Source organism: Asterias amurensis, chromosome 15 (assembly GCF_032118995.1).
Source record: "Asterias amurensis chromosome 15, ASM3211899v1".
NCBI lineage: Eukaryota > Metazoa > Echinodermata > Asteroidea > Forcipulatida > Asteriidae > Asterias > Asterias amurensis.
The window spans coordinates 3732143-3760054 of NC_092662.1; the positions used below are offsets into that span (position 1 = coordinate 3732143).

Sequence of the window (27912 nt, forward strand, 5' to 3'; positions counted from 1 at the left end):
AGCTGAAACCAAAGACAGCCAAAGCATCAAACCAAAGCCAGAACATGGAACCAAAGTCAGGGCTGTTGCCACAGCCAGAGCTCAAACCAAAGCCAGGGCTGAAGCCAGAGCCAGAGCTGAACTAAAGCCAAACAAAGCATCTAACCAAAGCCAGAGCTAAAGCCAAATCCAGAGCATTGAACCAGTGCTGAAACCAAAGCCACTCATGGACCCAAAGCCAGAACTAAAAATCAAGCCATTTGTTGGAGAGAGGCACCAGCTTTTTCAACATTCAGAATGGAGCACTGAAAGGGCCCAGTGTGAACCCAAATTGAAAGGTACTTTCATTTTTTTAAGGATTGTTTAAAAAATCTTTCTTAAGAAATTCACTAATCAACCTGACCAACAACTAATTTGGGATTTGAACTTCAAAATAGTTTCCTTCCTCTATGGTCCTGCACTTCATCACTGAGGATTAGGATGTTCCGTTTCCACTTGAAACATTTAAGCATCCCTCCAACAGCTGCGTCTGATACTTCTAGGAACTTAAAACACTGAGGGAAAGTGGTTTATTAAAGACACTAGACACTATTGGTAATTACCCAATATAGTTACTAGCATAAAAACCTACTTGGTAACGAGTAATAGGGAGAGGTTGATAATTTAAACCATTGTTAGAAATGGCTCCCTCTGAAGTGACAAAGTTTTTGAGAGAAAGAAGTAATTTCTCACTGAAATATTTGAATTTAATAAGAGACCACAGCTGTGGCTTCCAATTCAAGGCATCTGAAGGCACACAAGTTGTGCAACAAGGGTGTTTTTTCTTCCATTATTCTCTCGCAACTCTGATAACCAATTGACTCAAAACTTTCACAGGCTTTTTGTTCATAAACATGTTGAGATACACCAAGTGAGAAATTTGGCCTTTGACAACTACCAATAGTGTCCAGTGTCTTTAACACTATTGTAACTCTGAAAAACTCCAAAAGAGAATTTAAATGATTGATGGCTTCAATTATCTTGCCTGTAAGTTACTGAGCTATTAGATTTTAAATAATGGTTCTCCCTTTAAATAAGTGTCATTATGTGAGACCTTCAATCAAAAATCTATCAAACCATTGTTTTGTTTTGTCTTTTTTAAACCCTTTGCATTGATTGATAGTTTTTCTTTATAGTAGCTCAATTATGAAACAAAAATGATTGATTTACGTAGTTTACATGTTTTGTTCGAATATGGACAGGGAAAAATATCCCTAAAATGATACAATGGGACAATAACTATGTAAAACAAATATTGCTTTATTTTAAAGCCTTTGCTTGCCATTTAATCTCATCATCATCTGTTAATTATTTTTGAGATACAGCAAGTGAGAATACTGGTCTTTGACAATTACCCAAGTGTCCAGTGGCTTGAAGCCGCTCTTTGAAATTGTGCCCCATTCTGTGCCAATTGTTTTGTCTGTTCGATTAGGGAGAGTTCGAAATAAGTCTTACTTCATATGTTTTCCTATGTATTTACCTTTGATGTAAATCTTTTCAAATTACCCCCTTTAATGAATGTACTGTATTCCAGCCTGATCCAGGAGGGTTACAGCTTGAAGGTTCGTTAGTCCGAAGGTTCGTCGGTTAGATAGTCCGAAGGTTCGATAGTCCGAAGATTCGATAGCCTGAAGGTTTGATAGTCCGAAGGTTCGATAGTCCGAAGGTGCGATAGTCCGAAGGTTCGATAGTCGGAATTGACAATAAGGTCCAACAGTCCAAATTGACAAAAAGGTTGGATCGTTGATTCGGATCAGTTAACCTTCGGACTAATTAACCTTCGGACAATCGCATCAAATATTCGGATAACAAACCCAATGTCATTTTTCGCACTTATGAACACCCTGTTATGGGAAATTATAGTATGTTCAGACTATCCAACCTTCGGACTTTTGAGCCTTCGGACCAACGGACCTTCGGACTATTGAGGCAGACACCGATCATGTACTACATACACATAAGCAGGCCTCCATTGCCTTGCACCAATTTCAAAACAGATGTCCTCATTACCATGTAGGAAACGCCTTGGTGCCCTTGCCATTTCAAAAAAACGAGCATCAGGCCTGTGTTGTGTTTACGGATGTTTCTATGTTGGTTAATAAATGGCTTGTTTCTGTCAGTTTGGAAATAATTGTGTCTCTTGCTTCATCTTTGTGATGGTTGGTTTTATTGTACGTACTCTTATGACTGAATAGAGTCCCGCGTTGTGTACAAGGCTTATTATAGCCTTGTAAAATTTTGCTTAAAAATGTGTAGCCTTGTGAATTTTTGCCTGAAAATGTGTACAAAGCTACAGCCTTGGGAACTTGTGAAATTTTGCCTAAAATTTGTACAAGGCTGTTGTCTTGTGAACTTGTGAAATATTTGCTGAACTGTGTACATTTTTCTGGCTTGATAAATGCTGGACTTGCCCCCCTTGCCCTTGTGATTTTTTTTTTTTTTTCAGTTTTGGGCTCAAACTGGATAAAAATGCTGGACCAAACCCTTGTGATTTTGAAAGTTTGGGGCTCAAATTTGAAAAAGAATGCTGGACTTACCCTTGTTGTTGTTGTTTTTTTTTTTTTATAGTTTTGGGTTCAAATTTGATAAATATGCTGGACTATACACCTCTTTTGTGATTGTTTTTTCTTATTAAATGATTGTCCAATTAGGCTGACCCATTTTGATTTTTGAAATATTAGGACAACATTTTACTAACTGGACTTTCCCCTCGTGATTGTCCCCCAAAATTTAATAAACGCTGAACTTACCTCGTGTGATTTTCTAAATTTTGCACAACAAGACATTCCCATTAACCAAAATCTCTGAATTCTACTCACTTTTATCAGCTGTAGGCCTCAATAAAGTAGTTGTAATAATATAAACATTCACCGTGGAACACAATTCCCCAAGACCAGTGATCTTGACCCACACGCTTCTGCTGGTGTGATGTCAGACTAAGAGAGCTTTAGCAATTTGTTTTTTTTTACTCGAAACACTGTTTCCGCGAATCACACACAACAACCTCCAATTCCGTATATTTTTTATAATAATAATACCAAAATTCTTGCCGTGACTAATTTGTGTGTTGTTTTATAAATATTATTGTTTATATATTTGTTATTCTATGTTATTTATAACTGGCGCCGTAGCTACACGAAGTACGCTACGACTGGGAGCAGCGCGACCCGGGTTCGAATCTCGATAATAGTTTCTTTCTATTTTGCTTATAGACACGCCAGTGAATAATATAAGTAGTATTAAAAACCAGCTCAATCACCAGCGGGCACTGTGGCGACACGGTGCACTGGATAGTTCAATTGCGTGCAATCCAGAGCTGGGACACCGGTTCGAATCCCGCCCGTACCAAGAGGGACATGACCTTTACTGCTTGCACCAGTAATGGATTGGGGTCCGTCATGTCTATCCCCAAATTAGGTGTGGATGAAGATATTCCGTGTGGGAGAGTAAAGGAGGGACCGGGACCGCAAATCCCTTAAGGGTTCTAATGGGTGATCACCACGCTGGCTTCGGCTAGACTTTGAGTCCCCTGAACGCCTGGTCGTCACTCTGACTAACTCTTTGCACAAATTTGCTTTAACTTTATTTAACTTTAACAATTATAAACCAAAAGTATTTATAACAAAAGACTTTTTCAAGCCTTGTAGACCTTTTGAAGCAAAATTCACAAGGCTATATAGCCTTGTAGATTTTTTTCAAGCAAAATTCACAAGGCTTTTACAAGCAAGGCTATAAGCCTTGTAGATTTTTCCAAGCAAAATTCACAAGGCTTTTACAAGCAAGAATCACAAGGCCTTGTAGACTTTTCCAAGCAAGAATCCTTGTAGACTTTTTGAAGCAAAATTCACAAGGCTATAGCCTTGTAGACCTTTTGAAGCAAAATTCTTGTAGACTTTTTGAAGCAAAATTTACAAGGCTATAGCCTTGTAGACCTTTTCAAGCAAAATTCACAAGGCTATATAGCCTTGTAGATTTTTACAAGCAAAATTCACAAGGCTATAGCCTTGTAGACTTTTTCAAGCAAAATGCACCAAGGCTATAATAGCCTTGTAGACTTTTTCAAGCAAGAATCACAAGGCTATAGACTTGTAGACTTTTTGAAGCAAAATTCACAAGGCTATATAGCCTTGTAGATTTTTACAAGCAAAATTCACAAGGCTATATAGCCTTGTAGACTTTTACAAGCAAGAATCACAAGGCTATAGCCTTGTAGACTTTTCCAAGCAAGAATCACAAGGCTATAGCCTTGTAGACCTTTTGAAGCGAAATTCACAAGGCTATAGCCTTGTAGACTTTTTCAAGCAAAAACCACAAGGCTATAGCCTTGTAGACTTTTTCAAGCAAAATGCACAAGGCTATAATAGCCTTGTAGACTTTTACAAGCAAGAATCACAAGGCTATAGCCTTGTAGACTTTTTCAAGCAAAAATCACAAGGCCTTGTAGACCTTTTCAAGCACAATTCACAAGGCTATATAGCCTTGTAGACTTTTTCCAGCAAAATTCACATGGCTATAGCCTTGTAGACTTTTCAAGCAAAAATCACAAGGCTATAGCCTTGTAGATTTTTTCAAGCAAAATTCACAAGGCTATATAGCCTTGTAGACTTTTACAAGCAAGAATCACAAGCCTTGTAGACTTTTTGAAGCAAAATTCACAAGGCCTTGTAGATTTTTTCAAGCAAAATTCACAAGGCTTTTACAAGCAAGAATCACAAGGCTTTAGCCTTGTAGACTTTTTGAAGCAAAATTCACAAGGCTATATAGCCTTGTAGACCTTTTGAAGCAAAAATCACAAGGCTATAGCCTTGTAGACTTTTTGAAGCAAAATTCACAAGGCTAAAGCCTTGTAGATTTTTTCAAGCAAAATTCACAGACTTTTACAAGCAAGAATTACAAGGCTATAGCCTTGTAGACTTTTACAAGCAAGAATCACAAGGCTATAGCCTTGTAGACTTTTCAAGCAAAATTCACAAGGCCTTGTAGACTTTTTCAAGCAAAAACCACAAGACTTTTTCAAGCCAAGACTTTTTCAAGCAAAATTCACAAGGCTATAATAGCCTTGTAGACTTTTACAAGCAAGAATCACAAGGCCTTGTAGATTTTTTTCAAGCAAAATTCACAAGGCTTTTACAAGCAAGAATCACAAGGCTATAGCCTTGTAGACTTTTCCAAGCAAGAATCACAAGAAAGCCTTGTAGACTTTTTGAAGCCCTGTAGACCTTTTGAAGCAAACATCACAAGACTTTTTGAAGCAAAATTCACAAGGCTATAGCCTTGTAGACCTTTTGAAGCAAAAATCACAAGGCTATAGCCTTGTAGACTTTTTGAAGCAAAATTCACAAGCCTTGTAGATTTTTTCAAGCAAAATTCACAGACTTTTACAAGCAAGAATCACAAGGCTATAGCCTTGTAGACTTTTACAAGCAAGAATCACAAGGCTATAGCCTTGTAGACTTTTCAAGCAAAATTCACAAGGCTATAGCCTTGTAGACTTTTTCAAGCAAAAACCACAAGGCTATAGCCTTGTAAACCTTTTCAAGCAAAATTCACAAGACTTTTTCAAGCCAAGACTTTTTCAAGCAAAATTCACAAGGCTATAATAGCCTTGTAGACTTTTACAAGCAAGAATCACAAGGCTATAGCCTTGTAGATTTTTTCAAGCAAAATTCACAAGGCTTTTACAAGCAAGAATCACAAGGCTATAGCCTTGTAGACTTTTCCAAGCAAGAATCACAAGAAAGCCTTGTAGACTTTTTGAAGCCTTGTAGACCTTTTGAAGCAAACATCACAAGGCTATAGCCTTGTAGACTTTTTGAAGCAAAATTCACAAGGCTATAACCTTGTAGACCCTTTGAAGCAAAAATCACAAGGCTATAGCCTTGTAGATTTTTTCAAGCAAAATTCACAGACTTTTACAAGCAAGAATCACAAGGCTATAGCCTTGTAGACTTTTACAAGCAAGAATCACAAGGCTATAGCCTTGTAGACTTTTCAAGCAAAATTCACAAGGCTATAGCCTTGTAGACTTTTTCAAGCAAAAACCACAAGGCTATAGCCTTGTAGACCTTTTCAAGCAAAATTCACAAGACTTTTTCAAGCCAAGACTTTTACAAGCAAGAATCACAAGGCTATAGCCTTGTAGACTTTTTGAAGCAAAATTCACAAGGCTATAGCCTTGTAGACTTTTTGAAGCAAAATTCACAAGGCTTTTACAAGCAAGAATCACAAGGCTATAGCCTTGTAGACTTTTCCAAGCAAGAATCACAAGAAAGCCTTGTAGACTTTTTGAAGCCTTGTAGACCTTTTGAAGCAAAATTCACAAGGCTATAGCCTTGTAGACTTTTTGAAGCAAATTTCACAAGGCTTTTTCCAGCAAAATTCCAGACTTTTTCCAGCAAAATTCACAAGGCCTTGTAGACCTTTTCAAGCAAAATTCACAAGGCCTTGTAGACCTTTTCAAGCAAAATTCACAAGGCTATATAGCCTTGTAGACTTTTTGAAGCAAAATTCACAAGGCTATAGCCTTGTAGACTTTTCCCAGCAAAATTCACAAGGCTATAGCCTTGTAGATTTTTCAAGCAAAAATCACAAGGCTATAATCCTTGTAGACTTCAACAAGCAAGAATCACTTGTAGACCTTTTCAAGCAAGAATCACAAGGCTATAGCCTCGTAGACTTTTCCAAGCAAGAATCACAAGGCTTTATAGCCTTGTAGACTTTTTCCAGCAAAATACACAAGGCTATAGCCTTGCATACTTTTCAAGCAAAATTCACAAGGCCTTGTAGACCTTTTCAAGCAAAATTCACAAGGCTATAGGCCTTGTAGACTTTTACAAGCAAGAATCACAAGGCTATAGCCTTGTAGACCTTTTCAAGCAAGAATCACAAGGCTATAGCCTTGTAGACCTTTTCAAGCAAAATTCACACGGCTATCGCCTTGTAGACATTTTCAAAAGTCTTGTAGACTTTTTCAAGCAAAATTCACAAGGCTAAAATCTTGTAGACTTCACAAGGCTATATATATATAGCCTTGTAGACTGTTTCAAGCAAAATTCACAAGGCTATATTTGTAGACTTTTTCAAGCAAAAATCACAAGGTTAAAGTCTTGTAGGCTTTTTCAAGCAAAATTTGACAAGTTCACTCGTGAAATTTTGGCTTAAAATATGTACAAGGCAATTTTGCCTTAAAAGTGTACAAGGCTTAATTATAACCTTATGAACTTGTGAAATTGTGCCTGAAAATCGGTACAAGGCACAGTAACATTTGTTCACAAGGCTATTGTACTCTGTTTCAGGCAAAATTTTGCCTTGTGTACTTGTCAAAAAATGTGGCTAAATTTTTGCCGAAAATGTGCACAAGGCTAATTCCAATCATCGAAACAAAATCACACAAAGAACCACAAATTCATTTTCCACCAGTGTATTTATTACAAACCATCTTTTGTGTTGTAGGGTACGTACGGTGGTCTTCTCAAACTCAAAGACAACGGTAATAATAAGAGAGATTTACAGTAGTTAAGGCTGTCACATCAAGCCTAGATCTGATAACACCATGAAGTGAATTGTACACACCATGAAGTGAAAATAAACACTAAAAAGGGTAGAATTATCACCTTGTAGTATCTTTTTTACACTATGAAGTGATTGTTAACACCATATAGTGTTTTATTAACACTGAAAGCTACAGTTAATGGTGAGATACAGCTTCAAATTTTCTTGTAGACTGACCATTTCAGCTCTTGATGAATCTTCCACAACACTCCCGGATTACTTTTGAAAATACCAAGGCTGTAACTCATCTTTAACACCAAGAAGTGTGAAACAGCATAAAGTGTATTGTAAACACTACGCAGTATAATGTAAACATTACAGTGTATTATGAACACTATGCAGTGTATTGTAAACACTACACAGTGTATTGTAAACACTTTGCAATGTATTATAAACACTACGCAGCGTATTGTAAACACTACACAGTGTATTGTTAACATTATGCAGTGTGTTATAAACACTATGCAGTGTATTGTAAACACTACGCAGCGTATTATAAACACTTTGCAGTGTATTGTAAACACCACACAGTGTATTGTTAACACTATGCATTGTATTATAAACACTACGCAGTGTACTATAAACACTGTGTATTCTTACCACTATGAAAGTGTATTATAAACACTGAGGTGTTACTACACGATTAAACAAAAGGTGTATTAGAAACACACTGAACTGGGTTTTTTTCAGCACTGTGAAGTGTATCTTGAATTTGTAAAAGTGTATTATTTACACCATGGGGGTGTTACTACAGTTTAATCGTCTGTGTTATCTCTCAACAGTTCAATATGCTAGGCTATAATGTTAAAACCAGTACATATGAATGTACAGTTAAACTAAATATCGTTCAGAAAGTGTTGCCTGTACAGTGAGGTATAATTTATTTTCTTAACGGAAACACTGAATACATGGATTCTTCTTATAAAAACAATCTTAGCAACCTCGGAGACAGTACAAGCAACAGTTTCTTGCTTTTCTAAAACTACAAAGACAGAGTGCAAGGGTTAAGGCATCATTTTGATTATTATTATTAATGTTATAACTATGTACAAAGTGATTTTAAATTTCCATGACCTATGACCTACGTATGAACTTTAACCCTTCCACTCTGAACTTTTTTTTTAAATCTCCAGTAATGACTGTTCTACAATGACTGTACAATGTACAAAAAATTCACATTTTAAAGTGAGGTTTATGTAATTTTTTTTTGTAATTTTTAAGTTCTAAATTAACTGAAAATTATGGCCTTAAATTTCTACATTACACTCTGATTAATTACACGTGCATAGCACCCATCAATTAAAAAAAAAACTATTTATACAGAAGTTCAAGAAAAAATATCTTTCTTCATCTTTTAAGTGAACACATGTAGCCTGGAATATTAGTCTATGAATCTTGGTGATACAGTGGAAAACAAAAATGACTTGCAACTCGTCTTGCAATAACTGCCGTATTTATCGTGAGACGCGCCAAGTATTTTTATGGCAGTCAACATACTGGGTAGTTTTCCATTGTTTTCACAAGCCCTTTTGGGAACTTTTTGGAGCCAAATCTTCAGCTAGCCATCTCTCTAACTGAAGGAGACAAAGCCAAAGCCAGAGCCAAAGCCAGAGCCCAAGTCAGAGCCCAACCCATGGTTTTCAAAAGGGCCTATGATGAACCAATAGACCTTATCACAAATACTCGGTACACACGCTTGCGCAATGGGTATTTGTGAAAAAAGGTCTCTGAAAATTAACCAGTATGTCTGCTGCCACCAAGTGTCAACATGACTCCCAAAGCAAGCGTCTTTCCAATACTTTAAAACCACCCATTTGTTGATGTGACTTTTCAAAACCTTATCACGTTCGACGTTGAGATCCCCCGACAGTCAACTTAAAAAAAATCATAAAAACACCACCCATTGGCACTGGATAATTGCAAACATATAGAAAACCGCCCTTCGATGAATTTTCCACACCAAATAAGACTACGGTACGGTTCCACCAGCAAACTCATCCTTTCGGCTACTTAAAAAAAGAAAAAATAAAGAAAAAAACACTTCATTAAAATACTGATAGAAAAATAAAACATGAAAACAGGAGGGGCAAGAAAGAAGCAACAGATTCCTAGGTTTATCCACATTGATCCAACGTAATTACATTTTCTTGTCTTCAGATGGAGGATGATACAGGTTTTTTTTTTTAAAAGAGGAAAAATAGAAAACCGAAGTAAAATCTGATTATGACTCTTCTTTCTTTGGCAAAGAACAAATAATGTTTTACAAGATTAGATGAATATTGTACTAGACTACAATAGCTTTATGAAATCATTCAAGCAAAAATATGTTCATAAAAAGTAAAATAATTATCGGTAAAAATTTCCAAGTATAAAACAATCCATGAAACGATAAACCGAATGAACGAATGAATAAAACTGGCATACAACAATGTACTTCAAGGAGTGTGGGAAAAGTCTTTAAGAGACCAACTGAGTTTAGCTCATAGAGTTATATATAAGAAATAGAGGGCGCACTGGTGAAGTTGCTTGCACAAGACACGCGCGCCATTCTGTACGCGCCTTGAATATGAAGTACTCGTTGGAGTTTGTGTTTATTGAACGCTACGCAATGCTGTTTTGTCAACTAAAAAAATTGCCACACAAACACACGCTGTGCGATGCTGTTTTGTCAACTTAGAAAATGGCAGTACATAGGCCAGTGCGCCCTCTAGTTCTTATATATAACTCTATCAACTCTATGGTTTAGCTAAGGTATCGCAGATGACATCACAATGGTAAGAAACATACAGTGATAGTCCATTGATAGACCAAAGCTGAAAAAAAGATAGATGGATTGCACGTAGCGTCATCGATTGCCATATTGGCGATATCCAATTGGAAAAGTACACGCGTGTGCTCGCATTGCACATAACTCTCAGTCAATGATAGCCTTGCACGCATGCACATTTCATCAAAGATGATTGTCAATGACGTCATGTGCAATTCATCTATTGACTTAAAGTGTACAGTCAAACCTCAAATGCATCTCATGCCACATGAAACTTAAAAACAGCATTTTAAACAATTTTAAGCGCTTCAAGGTTTTCTAGTACACCTTGTTTTGGCAAATTATTACAGCATATACATGGAAATCTTTCACAATGCAGAACTTTCAGGTCTACTTTCAGAAGGTGCATTAAATTCTGGGGCAAGTCACAAATAAAATTTATGTCTGACTTTGTTCCTCTGTGGGGGGAAAGCGGGATTTTTTATGAGGGATAAAATGAACAATGTGTGGCTGCTCAACCCGGATCTAACAACAATTCTCCATTGTGACTTGGGCTAATATTTTATACCTCAGTGCACAATCAGCTATTATTTAAGTGACACAGTAACCCCCACGTGCATTGTTCAACACATCATAGAAAACTGAATAGATATTATATCAACGTCTGCTTGTAACAAAGGAACTAATGACAAATCTTCATTCATTAAAAAAATGCATTGTTTACATATCAGGTTACTTAATTATCACATACACCACCGATGGTTAATTGGAACTGAGCCAAACATGATTTGATGTATTTTTTTTATCGCTGTAATAAATAATTGAATTTTTCATTTTCAACCCTTTAAAAATGTGGTCGGGATCCTGTTGTTTTGTCAAGAATCTTGACGAGATCCATTGGGATCCCAAACACATTTTTAAAAGGGAAGAATACACCAATCAACAAGTCAATCTTACAACTCCTGTCCAATCAGAGCTCGCCTAGAATTCTACATAAAAAATTGTATTTCAGTGTAAACCGCATATTTAAGGAAGTGGCTGTAATTGCATAAACAAATGATACATGAAAAGCAAATAATTTTTCGCGAACTTAACTGCAAAATGATGTGTCCTCATGTCTGTTCATGAAGCTAAAATACATGTGGCACAATTTATTTTCCCCTCAGAATATGTAGCTTGTTTCACATTTCTAGCTCTGGCCTCATTGAGGTCAAAGGATGACCTATGACTGGCTGTGGTGCAAACCATTGTTTGACCTAAGTGCTGGCTACTGAATCAAGTGATTCATTTCTAGCATTCTCAGTCGCAAATGGTTTGGCAACAACAACGAACATTCAAACCATCATGATGCAAAGAAGATTAACGCATAATGTCTTTACTATGATCATTATCCCCCAAGATTCTCTATTTCCATTCTGTTAATTTAATATTACAATCTAGATTTTTAAGAAAAGAAAACAAAATTGCGTAATTTAAGAAAAAACGGGATCTTTTTTTCTTATATAGGTCAGAGATTAACAAGGCGAAAAGGTACAGAGGATGAACTTTGGCAATTGTTGAAGTTATTTGCAAGGACCATAAAAAACCATGTCATTTACTGTGACCAAAGCAACGGCATGCCTGCATGCAAACTCACTGCTTCTTCCTTTTTCTTAATATAACTTACAACTAAAAAGAAAAACCCAACAATGTACAAGTCACGTTAAAAAAATTCCAGCTGGAAAACAAGGGTTAATTTCATTGGCATTTTTTTTAAACATTTAAAATCTTCAGACAATAAATAGCGTAGCCTTTTGCGTAGTGGCTCTCGTTATGATTGGCTACGTTAATATGTATATTGGAAACCAAAACAGGTAGGAAAATGTAGAGAATAAATAATTGTTCACTATTTTAGCTGCATTTGTGTAAAGTACAGCTGTACACAAAATATTGTTTTGGGAAAATATGCCATTGTTTTTTTTTTAGTAAATTTAACAGTAGTTTCAAGTTCATAGCTGATAAATACATTTTTTTTTGTCTTTTAAACTACAATCCTTTTCAGTCAAAGAACCCCACAGGAACTTCACTTTTGTTTCTAAAAGAGTTCTTTTGAACAAATGTTGATATAGTGAATCGATTGTTTCAAGATCCAATAGTGCATTCTCATTTCATTTATCCCACAACTATACAAGAATTGTTTTCGGCAGGCAAGATGTGAACCAATGCTAAAACACAGTCGTTCACAACTATCACCAATACAGCTCGCTAAAAATGACAACAGTTGATGTCATAGTTAAAATGAGAACCCTTCAAACTGTTTACATCGTTTGATTGAGGTTTCGCACTCAAGTCTAATCTATCGCCAGTAATTCATTGCAACCTATAAATACTTGACTTTTTTGTTTTTGAAAAAAAGAAAAGACAAACACTTCTGGGTTAATTGGATTCAATGAATCAAGTTTGGTAGTAGACGCTAATTAGTTAAAAATGGCACATTCATTGATAAACAGTGTGTGTCCAACGCTGTAACAGATATGTTTTTTTAATCTCGTTCATGTGCACTCAATCAGCGAGTCAAATTGTCGTAATGAGAAAAGGAAGATGTGAATGATGCCATATGACCTTCACTTTGTTTAGTGTTTTGCAGCTGTTGCAAGAAATCAACAGAGTGACTTTGATATGATAAAAGAGCCCCTGTTCAAAAATCTTGATCATAATTTTGATTTACTCTCAGAACTTCCACAAACTAAACACTTTTTTTTTTTTAAGGCCAGAAAATGCAGTGAGGGATGTGAATATGTTGTCCAATAAGGGTGCATTTTGAAAGCAACAAGCAACAGCCAAAAACCATTGGCAGCTAGAACCCCCTAAAAAAATACAAACAAAAACTTTAAAATAAAATCAAATAAAACCATAATACACACTTAATATTTCTCTCGGCTTAGTGTTGTACTGCATTTAAAAAAAAACCAAAATGTAGACAAACCAGATCTGAAAGGCAATGTTACTGTTGTTAATTTCATATTTACAAATTAAGAGATGACATATTGGTTGGTCTCGACAATAAGCAACTTATCAAGTAACCACGTGGTTTTATCAAAACTGAAATGAGGCAAACAGCCAGTCTTCGAAATTTAAAAAGCAAAATGCCTACACTGTTTTACATGCACGCATTACTTTGAGACGCTTTTTTCCTTTCTAGTAAATTTTCAATATACAAGAGTATCAAACACTTAAAAAATAATGGCACATTGTTTTAAGAATAAAAATAAGCTGAAAAACAGATGGAATACGTATATGTGACAATGAATACACCACTCCACCAAAAACCCCAAATAAAAAAGCCATGTCATGATGTCTGAAATACTTGTAAAAACACACGTACAAACGCACACACACACAGAAAACTCTATAGGGTAAACATTAGGGTGATGGGGGTTACACGAATACAACATCCTTCCATCTTGGAAGATAAAAATTAAGTTTGGGTTCAGGTCTTCAAATAATCTCTTAGAATTCTGGAACTACTATTCCATTTAGCAAGGAGCGTTAACTTGTAAAGTGTTCATTTTGAGCGTGAAACTCCTGAACACTAGGAACAAACAGACAATTGTGTTTGACCAAATTCATTTTCCCGCTCTTTTGTTTGGGTTATAATTTAAAACAGAGAGCTTTTTCCCTTTGAACAATTGTTCCACTGAGTGTGACTGACATGTTTTGGGTTGTTGAGTTTCTTTCTTCTTCAAATAACCCTGATATGATGAAGTGTTAACAAATCTTTACCCAAACCTCCATGAAAGTGCGGCTTTAATCTAAAACTTGGCTTTTACATATAAATGAACTCCGCTTCAGTCAAAACAAAAGGTCCTAAAACATGTCCACATTTTAACCACAGATTATTTTGTTTGGCAGGCAGTATGCAACAGGTAATTCATACCCCCCTTTTCTCCCCAATGTCTTATTCAAACACATTTTTACATAAATAATTCCTTGTATAAAACGATTTGGCAAAACAGACAAGTTTGCTTAAAATATCTAATACAGCCAGCAGAAGGTATAATTCATTGTTTGGCAAAATAGTTTCAGGAAATAAAGACATACTTCTGTTTTGGGACAATTCTTATGTAAAAAACCATTAACTCTCATGAAAGAGCTATGAAATAAAAATAGACTACCGTTATCTTTGCCTTCCCTACCAGTAAGAAGAATAATATATATTCAACGGCAAAATCAAGTTTCTGACCTGGCGAGAAGGCCTCTTTGCCGAATATCTCCACATATTTTTGAAGTCCTCCAAGGAGGGGTGGTGGGTGGTGCCTAAGATTGACCAGATTTTAAAATCAAGTCCGCCATGTATACAATGATACTTTTATATGACCACCACACATACAATGGTCTTTTGAACTCCCGCTGGCGACACAATTCAGTTTCTAGAGAATCTCTCCGGCGCGATATATAAAGAAGCACGGAGGTCCACATCAAGAGAGCATGAAGACTTGGAGCATCTTTGTTACGCAGAACAAAAAGCAGACATCGCAGAGAAGAACGGTCTTGTGAGAAGAGTTGGTCAGACATTCCGATAATACAAATAGGGCACAAAAGGAAAACTATAATTGATGCTTGACGAAAAGTCCGCTATCTTCTCACTTGAGAAAGAAGAATGTCTACGTGTATATTTCATCTATTCAAAATCGTTTTAAACATGGAGGGAGGCCATCTTTTTTGATTCAGAATCTGGTGAAGCAGCGATCTGTCACTGTCTTAGGATGAATCGGTGGCACAATCAACAATCACAACTCTCCGCTCGTTCCTGGGGAGCGGCGTCACGACGCCCCCACCACCTCACCCCCGCTGGCTCGGCCGGAGACGTGCTGGTTGGCATACTGGGTCATACTCGGGTCATATATAGAGTGGGGTTGGGTGTGTGGGGGTAATGGTTCCCCACCGTAGCCCCCTGTCTGGGATATGACCTGCCGTAGACTAGCAACCTAGAAAGAAAAGAAGGGAAAATTGTGAGCAATGGATACAGAAACATCTTTGTTATAAACTGATTTATGTCAAACATGCTTTTTATAGTTTTTCAAATCTCCTTTTACAATGATTGAAACAATCTTACTTCTTTATGACAATGCCAAGATTTTCCAATTGAAATGCCATTTGAAAAATTAAAATGGCCGTGCCCTTTCACAGGCCTGCAGTCAGCACTAGTTGGAATAGCGTTTAAAGAACAGCTATGCTTTTAGCTACTGGGCAATCTCGGTGGTCTAGTTGGTAAGACACTGCTCTAGAGTTGCAAAGGCTCTGGGTTCGAATCCCATCCTAGTAATATGCCTGTGATTTTTTTTTTCCCACAGAACTACGGGAAAGCTCCGACTACACAGTGCTCACACACATCGGTGTATTTGGGTAAAACAAAGTTAAAAGATATGCCTTCCTTTCAAATTCTGCAATCTAATCCCAGTGTAGTTAGAATTTCATTTGGGGCTTTTTCCCTTTTTACAATGAGGTCCAAAAACAACAAAAGGGGCCATGATCTAGGGATGGATGGATTTTGACTTTGAGGAGGTCCTGGGTTTCCATATCAGTTCCTCCTGTGATTAAAGACAGTGGACACTATTGGTAATTGTCAAAGACCAGTCTTCTCACTTGCTGTATCTCATCATATGCATGAAATAACAAACCTGTGAAAATTTGAGCTCAATCGGTCATCGAAGTTGCGAGATAATAATGAAAGGAAAAAACACCCTTGTCACACGAAGTTTTGTGCTTTCTGATGCTTGATTTCCAGACCTCATATTCTAAATCTGAGGTCTCGAAATAAAATTCGAGAAAAATTACTTCTTTCTCGAAAACTATGTTACTTCAGAAGGAGCCGTTTCTCACAATGTATTATACTATCAACAGCTCCCCATTTCTTGTTACCAAGTAAGGTTTTATGCTAATATTTATTTTGAGTAATTACCAATAGTGTCCACTGCCTTTAATTCATTTACTTTAGGTCAAGAAAACAATGGTGACAGATAAGAAGAAACAACAGCAAGACTTAGATCAACAAACGATGGGACAAGACAAGGTGGAAATAACTTGCAGAAGGAGCGACAACGAAATGTGAGGAGGTTTTAAAAAACATAAGGAATAATGAACATAATGATTACAGATATCGATCATGATGATTTTGTTAAACTCTAATGATTCTGATTATTGAGATTAAAATAATGTTGAGGATGATGATAATGATGATAAAACAAAATGATTGTTTAGTTTATAAAATATTATTTTAGTACAAACAAAAACCATGACTGGGCAGCAACAAACAAACAAACAAACAAACAAACAAACAAACAATCAACGAACGCACAAACAACGAACGAATGAAGGAACAAACGAAGGAACGCACAAACAACGAACGAACGAAGGAACAAACGAAGGAATGAACGAACCAACCAACCAACAAACAAAAAAACAAACAGACACAAAGATTACTGTGGGATCAATAACACTGGTTGATCTAATAAAATCAGAACCAACCAACCAACAAACAAAAAAACAAACAGACACAAAGATTACTGTGGGATCAATAACACTGGTTGATCTAATAAAATCCGAACCAACCAACCAACCAACAAACAAAAAAACAAACAGACACAAAGATTACTGTGGGATCAATAACACTGGTTGATCTAATACAATCAGAAAAGCGGATCAGTAAAAGCTGGTCATTCTAAACAAATCACAAAAGCTGACTGTGTTAACAACGATGAGGATAAAAGAAAAAACACAAAAACTAAAAACACGCAGACAAAGATTACAGAAAGAAAATGACCCCTGAAGGAGCTTACAGCGTACGAGTGTGTGTCAGTAGTGTACCTGTGACTGAACGTTGGCTCCCACTTGACTGGCCATGTTGTAGCTGTCTCCGTTCTGTAGGTTCATGAACGACCCCTCCTGGCTCACCATCTGACCCTGGGACGACATGTAACCACCTGAACCTGTCGTTGGCAAGGAGTAAATAAAAACTTTCTTAGAAATTGTACAAAAACTGCAAAAGAATAACAAGGGTTCTCCACAGGGTTAAATTTCGGCTGGGGGCAAACCAATCCTGCACGATCGCCGAATTGCGCAAATTATTCCTGATTTGTTCAGGCGCTACATTTTTTAAATGGGGGCATTCGGTACATTGAGAATTTTTGGTGGATTCTGCTAACAGCCAAATTCTGTGCTTACGATCACCATTCTCTGCTTAAATGCAAGCACCAAATTTCTGCGCTAGTTGTGTTTGAGTAGCTAGTAATGTGGAGTAAGCATGTGTACAAACCAAAATTCCCAAACAACTTGTGAAATAAGCTTGACGTAAGGGTTGAATTCCCTGCTTCTGCAGCCGCTGATTCTTTGCTTACAGTTGTCAGAACCATGAAATCAGGTACTGTTCCCTAATTCCAAGCTACTAAACTTAACTTACCCTGATTACTACCATTGCCTGTGGGAGTGCTGGGTGCCGATGGAGGCTGACTCTGATTGCCATCGTGTTGTGACGTTGCTACAGATACTGCGGCCGCTGCATTCTTAGCTGCATATAGATTAGCCTCTTCCTGGGCCTTGCCGATGTTCTTCTTATAGCGGATTCTCTTGTTGCCGAACCAATTTGAAACCTGTACAAAGTAGAAACAGGCAGAGGAAATAAAACATCACTTTTAAGTTTGAAGTATGAGACCTACTCATTTTACAAAGCACCATGTAATCGTTTACACGATGCTGTGGTGCAATATGCTGCCAATCAAACCAGGAACACCAGAACGAACCTCTTCTCTTTCCGATAAGTGCACTTGATTCTTGTACGGAAGTTACACAACACACGGGACCAACGGCTTCACGTCCCTTCCAAAGGACAAATCACCATGGATAAGTGTCACAACTGGGACTCGAACCCACATCCTGCTGACCAGAAACACCAGAGTTTGAATTCGGTGCTCTTACCCACTAGGCAAAGACACGCCACAGGGAGGATGATTGGGGGGGGGGGGGTTAGGTCAGGGGTTTATATTCCTTACCTGTGCAACCGTTATCGCACACTTCCTTGCAAGTTCTTCCTTGGCCTCTTCACTGGGGTATGGGTTGCTCAAATGTGAGTAAAAATATTCATTTAGGATCTCTGTGGCTTGTTTACTAAAATTCCTTCTTTTCCTCCTGTGAAACAAAAAACACACAAAGAAACAACTTATTAAAGGTTTTGTGTACTGTTTGTACTAATACAAAATACACAATTTTCACAGAATTACAAATAAGCTTTCACAGTTAAATGAATAGATAAATGAAGGTAGAAAGCTTCCCTTATTATTACTCACCGAGGTGCTGTAGTTTTTGAGAAATTGGTAAACCAATGCCACAAAATTATTTTGCGTGAAGTGGCATGTAGAATGGCTTTGGCTATAGAGCCAAAAAGTGGTGTCTGGCATTGACTTCCACCTCTGGGACCCCGGTTCGAATCCACTATGTGGATTGGGTTTTCAGTCCCTACTAATGACTGTGTGGGTTTTTCCCTGGAATATTTCTCTAGCGTTTTCCTCCCACAACTGAATTTTCTTCATCATCTTCTCTTCTCTTTTGGCTCTAGTAAGAGCAATGAGAATATTGATCCAGATCCAGATCCAGTCAAGTTAAGACTCAAATATCTGTCCTTAAAAAGTCCTCACCTTGCGTCTAGAAACCTGGACCTCAGAATCATGACCGCTTCACACGTGCTCTGTTTAAGCTGAACCTGAATTGCGTTGAACTTTCTGTGGATGATGTTGACCATTCTCTCGATCTCTTTGGGCGCGATCGGCCGCGTCCGACTCTGTTCTCTCAGGAGATTCATTACATGTGTTGTGAACTCGTTGCATGCCTGCTGGGGGTGGACAGCGAAGAACCGGTGGGGGAAAACAACCAAAAATATCAGCTGAATTAAATAATTTTGATAAATATCAATATAACTGACTTTAACTTGGAAGGGAAAAAAATGAACCAAGTTATTGTTCAAATAGTCTTTGATGTTTAAAGTACTGATTTAAGCTCAGAAGGATGATCTTATTCATTGATGAACCATAGGCATCAAATTCAACCTATCGTAACACAGTCATTTTTATACTTCAAGGGGAAACATTTTATTCTAGTGGATTTTCTTCAGAACACAAGAGGGGGGTATACATAATTGACTGTTTAGTGGATTCTCAAAGTACTGTTTTAAGCTCAGTAGAGTGATCTTATTCATTGATGAACCATTGGCATCATATTCTATCTATCGTAACACAGTCATTTTTATACTTCAAGGAGAAACATATTCTAGTGGATTTTTTCAGAACACAAGAGGGCGGTATACATAATGGACTGTTAAGTGGATTCTCAGCCCCTCTCGGTTTTGACTGTACTACAACTAGTGATTTTAGTTATAGATTATCACCTTTTCATTCTGTGCAGTTTTATACATCTTGTGTCACAACCAAAAGATTAATATCGCTCGACCAATTCCATGTGAAGTTAAACTTGTTCAAGATGACAGAAACATGAAAAGGTGCACGGTCTTACAATTAAGACATTTTTGCACCCAGCAGGGGAGTTAATTAAGGTCCCCTTAGCTGACATTGATTAACCCACCTGCTCGTATTTCTCAAGCTCTGTATGATAGATCTGCCTGATCTGTGCTAGTTTGGCTCGGTAGTCCGAGTGCTCGATGGCGTTGTCAGGTTGCCCCGGTCCGCCTCCAGACGCCGCTGCTGCTGCGGCCGCCGCTGCTGACCCACCGCCCTTCTCCGGTCCGGCGACGCCTTCTGCGATGAGCATGTTGTCGAGACGCATCAGCTGTGGATCGGGAGGCTCCTCCTCTTGTGCACCTCTGATACTAAGAACTGTGTGATGAAAGAAAGAAGAAAGAAAAATCGGTTTAGAAAGAAATTAAGATCGGTTGAGACTTGTTACTCATCAGATTGTGCAACTCTTTTTGCTAATCTGACCGTTGAATGATCATACAATAGTTTGATAGGATAACGACACCATTCCAGCCTGGAATGCGATATCAAAGACTGAGAGTGTCTAAACTGTACTGAGTTAGATCTGTTGACAGTTTCTGTCGTCAGTTTGTAGAATCGGCTATTATCTAGTTCAGCATGGTCAGTCAACTACCTTCAGTGTTGGTGTATAGTACTAAATACTGAATGATCAGGATGGTCTACACTACGGAAAACAACTATAAACTCAAAACAGGGTCTGAGCAAATAATCATCAATTCAAACAACAGTAAAATCACCATTAACTCAAAACAAAGACATTTACAAAAACAAACTCACAAGTGAGATTTCCAAATATGTATCAACCCGTTAAATCAAACATTGACAAAACAATTCCATATTTAAGTTACATGACGTTGGCTTAACAATCCACGGGTATGTTCGTTTGATCTCTACAGGTATAAACATGACCAAGAACGCATGCACACAGACTTTTAAGATCCCAAAGAAGCTGTGTACATACACCGCAAAGAAGAGACGACGCAAACACCATGTATGTACTCAGGGCATTGCTCACATTTATTTAATATCGAGTTTCAGCCATGTTTGCAGCAGAAAATGAAATACAAATAAATCTGTGTGTACAGATTGTATCAAAAGAATACTATAGTAAATGCTTGCTTTATGGTTGTGTAAGTACACAGATCAGAACACACTTTTTCAGTGCAACACCAAAAGCAAATTTTTTTCTTCTTTTCACTTCTGCCGTAACCTTGGCCAGTTGGGCTTGACCAACTCATCTACTGCCCTCTTGTGACGTTACTGGAATAATTCCCTCATAGACTGGCCCTATTATAACATACACACATTGTGCAGAAAAGTAATGGGGGACCCGATCAAAAAAAGACTTTATCTAATTATGTATGACGCTTTTCAATATAAAGTCTGTTGAAGAAATTGTCTTTTCTCTTTGAAAACAGACACCACATTCACAATGTGTTAATGTGTTTTAGGTGCTACCATTTGACTGTTGAATAAAACATGGTGTATCACTGGGTATGATGACCATGTGTCACATCATGTCACGAAACATGTCAGTCATCTTCAACATTGTATCTGAATGTGCTATATCATATCATACTGCGTCATGACATGTCACAATGTGTCACAATGCATCACTGTATATGACAGGTCCTGTCACATTCTGTCACAACACTCCTCCCAAACGTGTCACAACAGGTCACGTTCTGTCATCATCCAAAAGTCCAATATCCCTAGTCTCATCATGGTTTCTAAATTGCCGTCATCCATCATGTCCTATCATGTCACACATGAATCCTAAGGCTACATCTCCCTTTAAAGGCAGTGGACACTACTGGTAATTACTCAAAATAATTATCACCATAAAACCTTTCTTGATTACGAGTAATGGGGAGAGGTTGATAGTATAAAACATTGTGAGAAACAGCTCCCTCTGAAGTGACGTAGTTTTCGAGAAAGAAGTAGTCTTCTACAAATTTGATTTCAAGACCTCAGATTTAGAACTTGAGGTCTCGAAATCAACCATCTTAACGCACACAACTTCGTGTGACAAGGGTGTTTGTTTCTTTCATTATTATCTTGCAAGTTCGATGACCTGATTGAGCTCAAATTTTCACAGGTTTGTTATTTTATGCATATGTTGAGATACACCAACTGTGAAGGCTAGTCTTTGACAATTACAAATAGTGTCCACTGCCTTTAAAGGGTTTTGATACTTTTGTGGAACAAGTTTTTGGCCATGACATGAATCCCTACTCTCTTTGAGTGAAAAGTATGTATGTAATACTTGCCCCAGCACAGAACCTCACTGTACCCCCATCATGCCCTGCTCCACACTCCTAACATTCGACACAATTTTTACTTAAAATTACACAAACCCAAACCACAATATCCACATAGTTGGCCCATTTAATACCTCATCCCAATCTCACTAACAAATCAGCATCATTTTATCTGGAGATTGTGGCATAAAAACCACAATTTGAAACTATTTTGGAATCACCATCCAGAGTTTAATAGCTAAGCTCAAAGTAAGAACGAGACAAAACTGGTTTGTATTAGTGAACACATGAACTGAACTTTTTAGCAGCCATTTTTTTACAAACCAATATGGGCATGGTTAGTTCTGGCTTCATTTTCCTTGCTTCTAATATATTTTGTACAAGATGTGCAAAACAGACTTATTATAACTGTAAACTTACAAAAAAGTGTAAAAGTAAACAATTTTGGGACCCTTGGAACAATAATCACAACACACCCTGTGAATTATGTTCAAAACAAAAAGTGCAATACAAAGACTTTCCTCCTAATTACACACACAACTTTTAACTCCATTTCCCCCAAAATCGTTGACTCTGGTATTCCGCAAATTGGTACGTTGGTCCCCCTTTCTCTTAATTTGCTGTGACCTAAAGCTGTGGTCAGGGGAGTTGAACAATGAACAAGCCTTCTATATCAAGACCTTGCTTTCAGTGTAGTGTGGGGCCATTGACATTGAGTAATGGGCTAAATATTGGCCTTGTGACCCCGTCAGAATGCAGGAGCGTTTACATCTGCTGTGTCTAATGCACATGTAGGGGCCCCTGTACTGTCACAAGCAGTTCAAGTTAAACCATGATTAAAGGCACATTACACAGAGTTGTAACAGTAAATAACTCTCGTTGTATCCCACATTTATAGGCCTGCCACCACAACTCTAAGTTCAATAAGTATCAATTAATTTGAACTTTTTTTTTAACACAATTTTTGCAGTGGGTGCATTCATTTTGAGATTGAAACAAAAAAATACACTAGACTTTCAGTTTTTGTCAGGTACAATCTAAACAAACCCAAAAGAAAAACAAAATCAAACTAGACATTTAGTTTTTGTCAACAATCTTTAAGGACAACAACAAAATAAATGAAATCAATTATTTTGTGTTTTGTGGGGAAAAAACGTAAAACTTCACTCCAAAGTTCACAGGACAAAGTCCTGATAGCAATTTTGATTTATAAAAGTATTTGTCAACAATCTTTAAGGACAACAACAAAATTAATGAAATCAAACTGCCATATAATTTATATCTGTCACATTGCCTCTGCTTTCAACTACTGCACATGATGAAAAATGATAGGGGAGTGCAGATACCATTCATCATCTACCACTATGGGTCACATGATGTCAATGGGGCCAATCCCATAGCTGTCAGTATATCCAGCCGTTCAGTCTCCGGCGGAGTCCCCTACGCCAAGGAACTAGACTCAAATCCGTTCCTGGGCTGGAGGCCCCCCAAAAATTCAAGAGACAATGCTCCCCGGCCCACACACACTCATTAGCACTTTCATTCAGAATCTTATGAGAGAAACAAGAAAATAAAACCCTGGCGAATGATTTCAAAAATGCTACACAAATTGTTACAGTTGCCACTCCAAAATCATCATTTGCTACTCAATATTAGCATTCAGTGTGCAAAATAAGTTCAGTTAAAAAACTTTTGCTGTGTAAAACTGCTGGACGAAATTGTTCCCTGCCCTCCAATCCAGTTGATATCCTATTGAAATTGAAATTTTGCTATTTGAACGAAAATAATGCATCCATAGTAGGAAACAAGAAATATCTGGGGTAAAAACCTTATTATCAAACTGTCTTCTTATAGGCAAAAAAAATAAAAATAGTGACAGAAGAAAAAGCAAATAAAACCTTTGGTACAATTCTCTGCCCACTAAAACAAGGTTTCATTCATGCGTATAAATCCACAATGACACAGCAGCTGAGCCCACATCCTAAAAGCAAAATCACGCCTTACCCCTGATTAAAACTAGGCAAAGTCTGAACTCCACCCAGTGCGGCAACCCACCCAGTTAAACCCACCCAGTTCGCTAAGGCGAGACATACTAATTTGCTAAACCCACTCCAGCAATCTGGCTGTCAATTCCTCTCACACGTTAACTAACCTCGTTACTGTGTCCTTTATACTATACAGCCCTTGATATTATTTTGACATGTTGCTGAAGCAATCTCACTTGACATGGCGGAACTAGCAGACAAGTCGACACAACTGGTAAATGATTCCACTCATTTTACTCTTAAAGCCCCCACCCCTCTTACCGGTTTCTTTCAAATAGTTTGAAGTATAAAAGAGCCACATTTGTTTGTCAAATTAGGAGACTTCAATATATCTAATATTAAATCTCTTGCATTTGTAAGAAGGTGACACAAGAAATATAACAATCCTCTAAGTGTTTTGTGGGGAAAAAACGTAAAACTTCACTCCAAAGTTCACAGGAGAAAGTCCTGATAGCAACTTTGGTTTAAAAAAGTGCTGTCAACAAATTTAGCTCACTTAAAAACAACATATCTTGAGACTTATTTGTGCAACAGCTATTAATGCTACACCATCCTATTGACGTTAGTCCCATTACACAGTGTACAAACTTGACACTCAATATGAGATGGCAAGTGTGCATGTTGTTATATACTTATAATGTCTGACCTTATTAATCCAACTATCAGCAGAGGTCATGATCGACTAACTTCTCAAATGACACAAGTCTCACATTTAAAGGGTCTGTACACATTTGTTAATGACTCAAAAGTAAATGCCATTAAAATAGGTAAAGAGTAATGGAGAGCTGTTGATGTTATGAATTCTATTTTAGAAGCGACACCTTTTGAAGTAATGTAGTTTAAGAGAAGGAGGTAATTTTTCATCCTGAATGTGAATCTGAGAACGGCTTCAAAAATGAAGACTTTCTCAGGCATCTGAAAGCCAGCAACAAGGGTGTTATTTGTCCTTTCATTACTTTCTTGCAACTTCGGTACCACTAAAGCAGGTACTATTCACGCACATTCATCTAATTTTTTGAAACAAATTTCTGGCTATACTATGAATCTTTCATTTATTACATGAGTAATCAATGATTTGTTAAAAAAAAAAAAAAAAATTGTCATATCACCTTGATATACAATTTGTTTTCTTTTCATTGAATTTCCTTCGACATCCAACTGATGTGCAGGCACAAATAACAGGATAAAAAATATAAAATAAAAAAAACAATTGGAAAAAAAAACAACCCAAAAGCTATAAATTGTGCAGTAGAGAAGAAATGTCAGTCCCGAAAGATTAAAAATCACACCAATATTAATAAAATCATGATACTTTTTCTTAAAACTGTCCAATTTGGAAACCGATAGGGAAATTTTTTCGACATGTGGTGGTTGTCAACAATGTTACAGTGTTGTGAGAAAATGTCAGTCACGCATGCAGAGGTAGCAGTAGTGGCACGCAGGCAACACCATCAGTCTTAGCAAATACAAGTCAACCAGGAAAGACAGATCCAGGGTGGACTTTTTTCCTCATTGGAAATGACAGGTAAAGTGTCAGGGATCAAATAAAGATGAATGGGTCCAACCAGTTAGAAGCTGTGCCGAGATTGATTGCACAGCAAGACTGGGCAGTCCTCCTGCTTTTTTTCCTTTTTTTTTTTTCCCTCAGCTCCTTTTTTTCTTCTCTTTTCCCTCCCCGACCCCTTAAGTATGTTCAGATGCAATGAGAAAACCTACGAGGTGTGTTGTATGTGTTCCGTTTTGGGGGGTAGGCTAATAGTGTTACAAATACAGATGGGGAAATAAAACAAGAGGCGACACAGAGCGGAGTTTTTCTGATTGGAACGGCATCGAGCTCAGCTACATCAGTGTCATCTCTCGACCAGCTTGATTCGGTTGGTAAAGAGCTTTGTAGTGTTACAGGCAGTGGTATGGTGTCACGGGAGCTAGCTGTTTCTATACTTGTTAAAACTCAGAGTGCCTCTGACTGTGAGTGTATGAGTGCTTAACGGTTGGGATTAATTGGAAAACCATGGTGTATAAGACTCGTTCGTTTATCAGTTAAAACGAAAGAAGTTTGGAATAAAAAACTTGTAATGTCTTTCATGGCTTAGGCCTATCGAAAAAATCTACTGTGATTACCCAAATAAGTGTTAAAATTTATGATAATTACTCAAATTGTATGATTGTTAAATACAGGAGGATTTGAAAGACAATTTAACAGTATTACCAATGAGGATGTATAGCAAGTTACAAAAAGCTCAACTCCAACTGTCACTAAGGAGTTACGGTACGAATCAATCAATCAATCAATCAAAATCCATCTCACACTAATACATATAAGAATGTTTTCTTTTATAAAATCGACAGCCGTTTAGAAACTTCCAACACCAGTAACAAAGTTTATTTAGTCTTGGATCAATGATGGGTACAAAATAAGCGCCCAGTTGAAGTTATGAGAGGGTTATTTGGTACATGTACCCCCGCCACTTAGCAGGTGTACAGGCCGACAGGGGTAGATGAATGCCCTTCATCCTGTCCCCCTACTACTGGCATGGCGCCACAGGGGACGTCCACGAAGACGCTATCGGATGATAGCATCTGCTTCATCCAATCCTTGATTCCATCAACAATCCCCCAAGTGAGAACACTTCCATTGCCACTCGGCCCGGTCCTAACCATCACAACAAGCCAAGCCGAAACCGGGGGTAAACTCGCGCCGCCGAAAAACCGCTAGACCCGAGCGGGTAGGGCTCTCCTCAAGAGTCATCAAGACCAGGTGGGGGAATGTTCGTTAGACGATGAAAAGCTGCGCGCCTCGTACTCACCCCCGGAGTAGTAAATTTATACGCCCTTCACTGTAGCATGTATTGGATTTCTTTGTCAAATCAATCTTTAAGTGTTTAGTTTCATAACACAGGATAACGGCATCCGCTTGTGCACCGTTTTCTTCACGCATCACCACAGGCCAAAGGATTTTCAAAACCTTTACACAATTACACTGTTTTTACACCGTTATTTTTTTCCGCCTTTCCTGTGCTTGTCATCATTTTCAGCAAAGCGTGGGGGTATGTAGGTTAATGGCCAGTGCACAATTTCAGACGATTGTAGCAATATAGCGGGAATTGAGAACGATTCCATTAGGCGTTTTCTTTCCGCGCTGACAAACCCCAATGATCAAGAATAACATCCAAACTCAATGGATTAAGTATGAAATTGAAGGAAATTTCTCAAGTAAAAATAACAAGCAATGTCTTACAGTTTGTTTTGTTTGGCTTACAATGCCAGGATTTTCAAACAAGATCAATACCTCCCCCAGATAAAAGTTTGACAACTTCTTTTAGATGACAATTTTTATTCTGTTCAAAGTGACTTGCTCGTAGAGAAAAGCAAGGGTGCAGAATTTTTTTTCTCAATTTGATAGGAATGGAATGAAGAAGAAAAAAACGACTCTGTTTCAACATGCCCTACTTCATCTGAAGCTATTGTGAACAAAATGATGATTTTTTTTCCCCAGTGGAAACAATGTTCAACAAAGAACAACTTCCTCAAATACAAAAAGTAAGGGCACAGAAACTTTTTTTTTTTAATTTAATCGTAATGGAATGAAAAAAAGAGAGCAAAACTCTGTTACAACATGTCCTACTTCATCTGAAGCTATTGATGAAAATGATGAAACACAATGATGAAAATTGTTATTTTGTTCCCTGTGGAAACATTGTTCAACAAAGAACAACTTCCTCAAAGAGAAAAGGTAAGGGCACAGAAAA

The 27912-nt window shown here is 37.6% G+C and overlaps 1 protein-coding gene across 3 annotated transcripts in view; it reads right to left on the bottom strand.

The window, feature by feature from the left end:
* Nucleotides 1-9548: 9548 nt before the first annotated feature.
* Nucleotides 9549-27912, bottom strand: part of LOC139948523 (pre-B-cell leukemia transcription factor 1-like) — a 178669-nt gene continuing 160305 nt past the window's right edge. The window contains exons 7-12 of one of the 3 annotated variants that reach the window (XM_071946699.1): nt 19946-20196; nt 19006-19199; nt 18364-18499; nt 17775-17964; nt 17183-17304; nt 9549-15303 (exon numbers count right to left, since the gene is read on the bottom strand). In XM_071946699.1, the coding sequence (XP_071802800.1) occupies nt 15139-15303; nt 17183-17304; nt 17775-17964; nt 18364-18499; nt 19006-19199; nt 19946-20196 (1058 nt within the window). In that variant the 3' untranslated portion in view covers nt 9549-15138. Of the gene's footprint in view, nt 15304-17154; nt 17305-17774; nt 17965-18363; nt 18500-19005; nt 19200-19945; nt 20197-27912 lie in introns of all 3 variants that reach the window. The other 2 variants (XM_071946700.1, XM_071946701.1) reach the window with 2 other exon arrangements.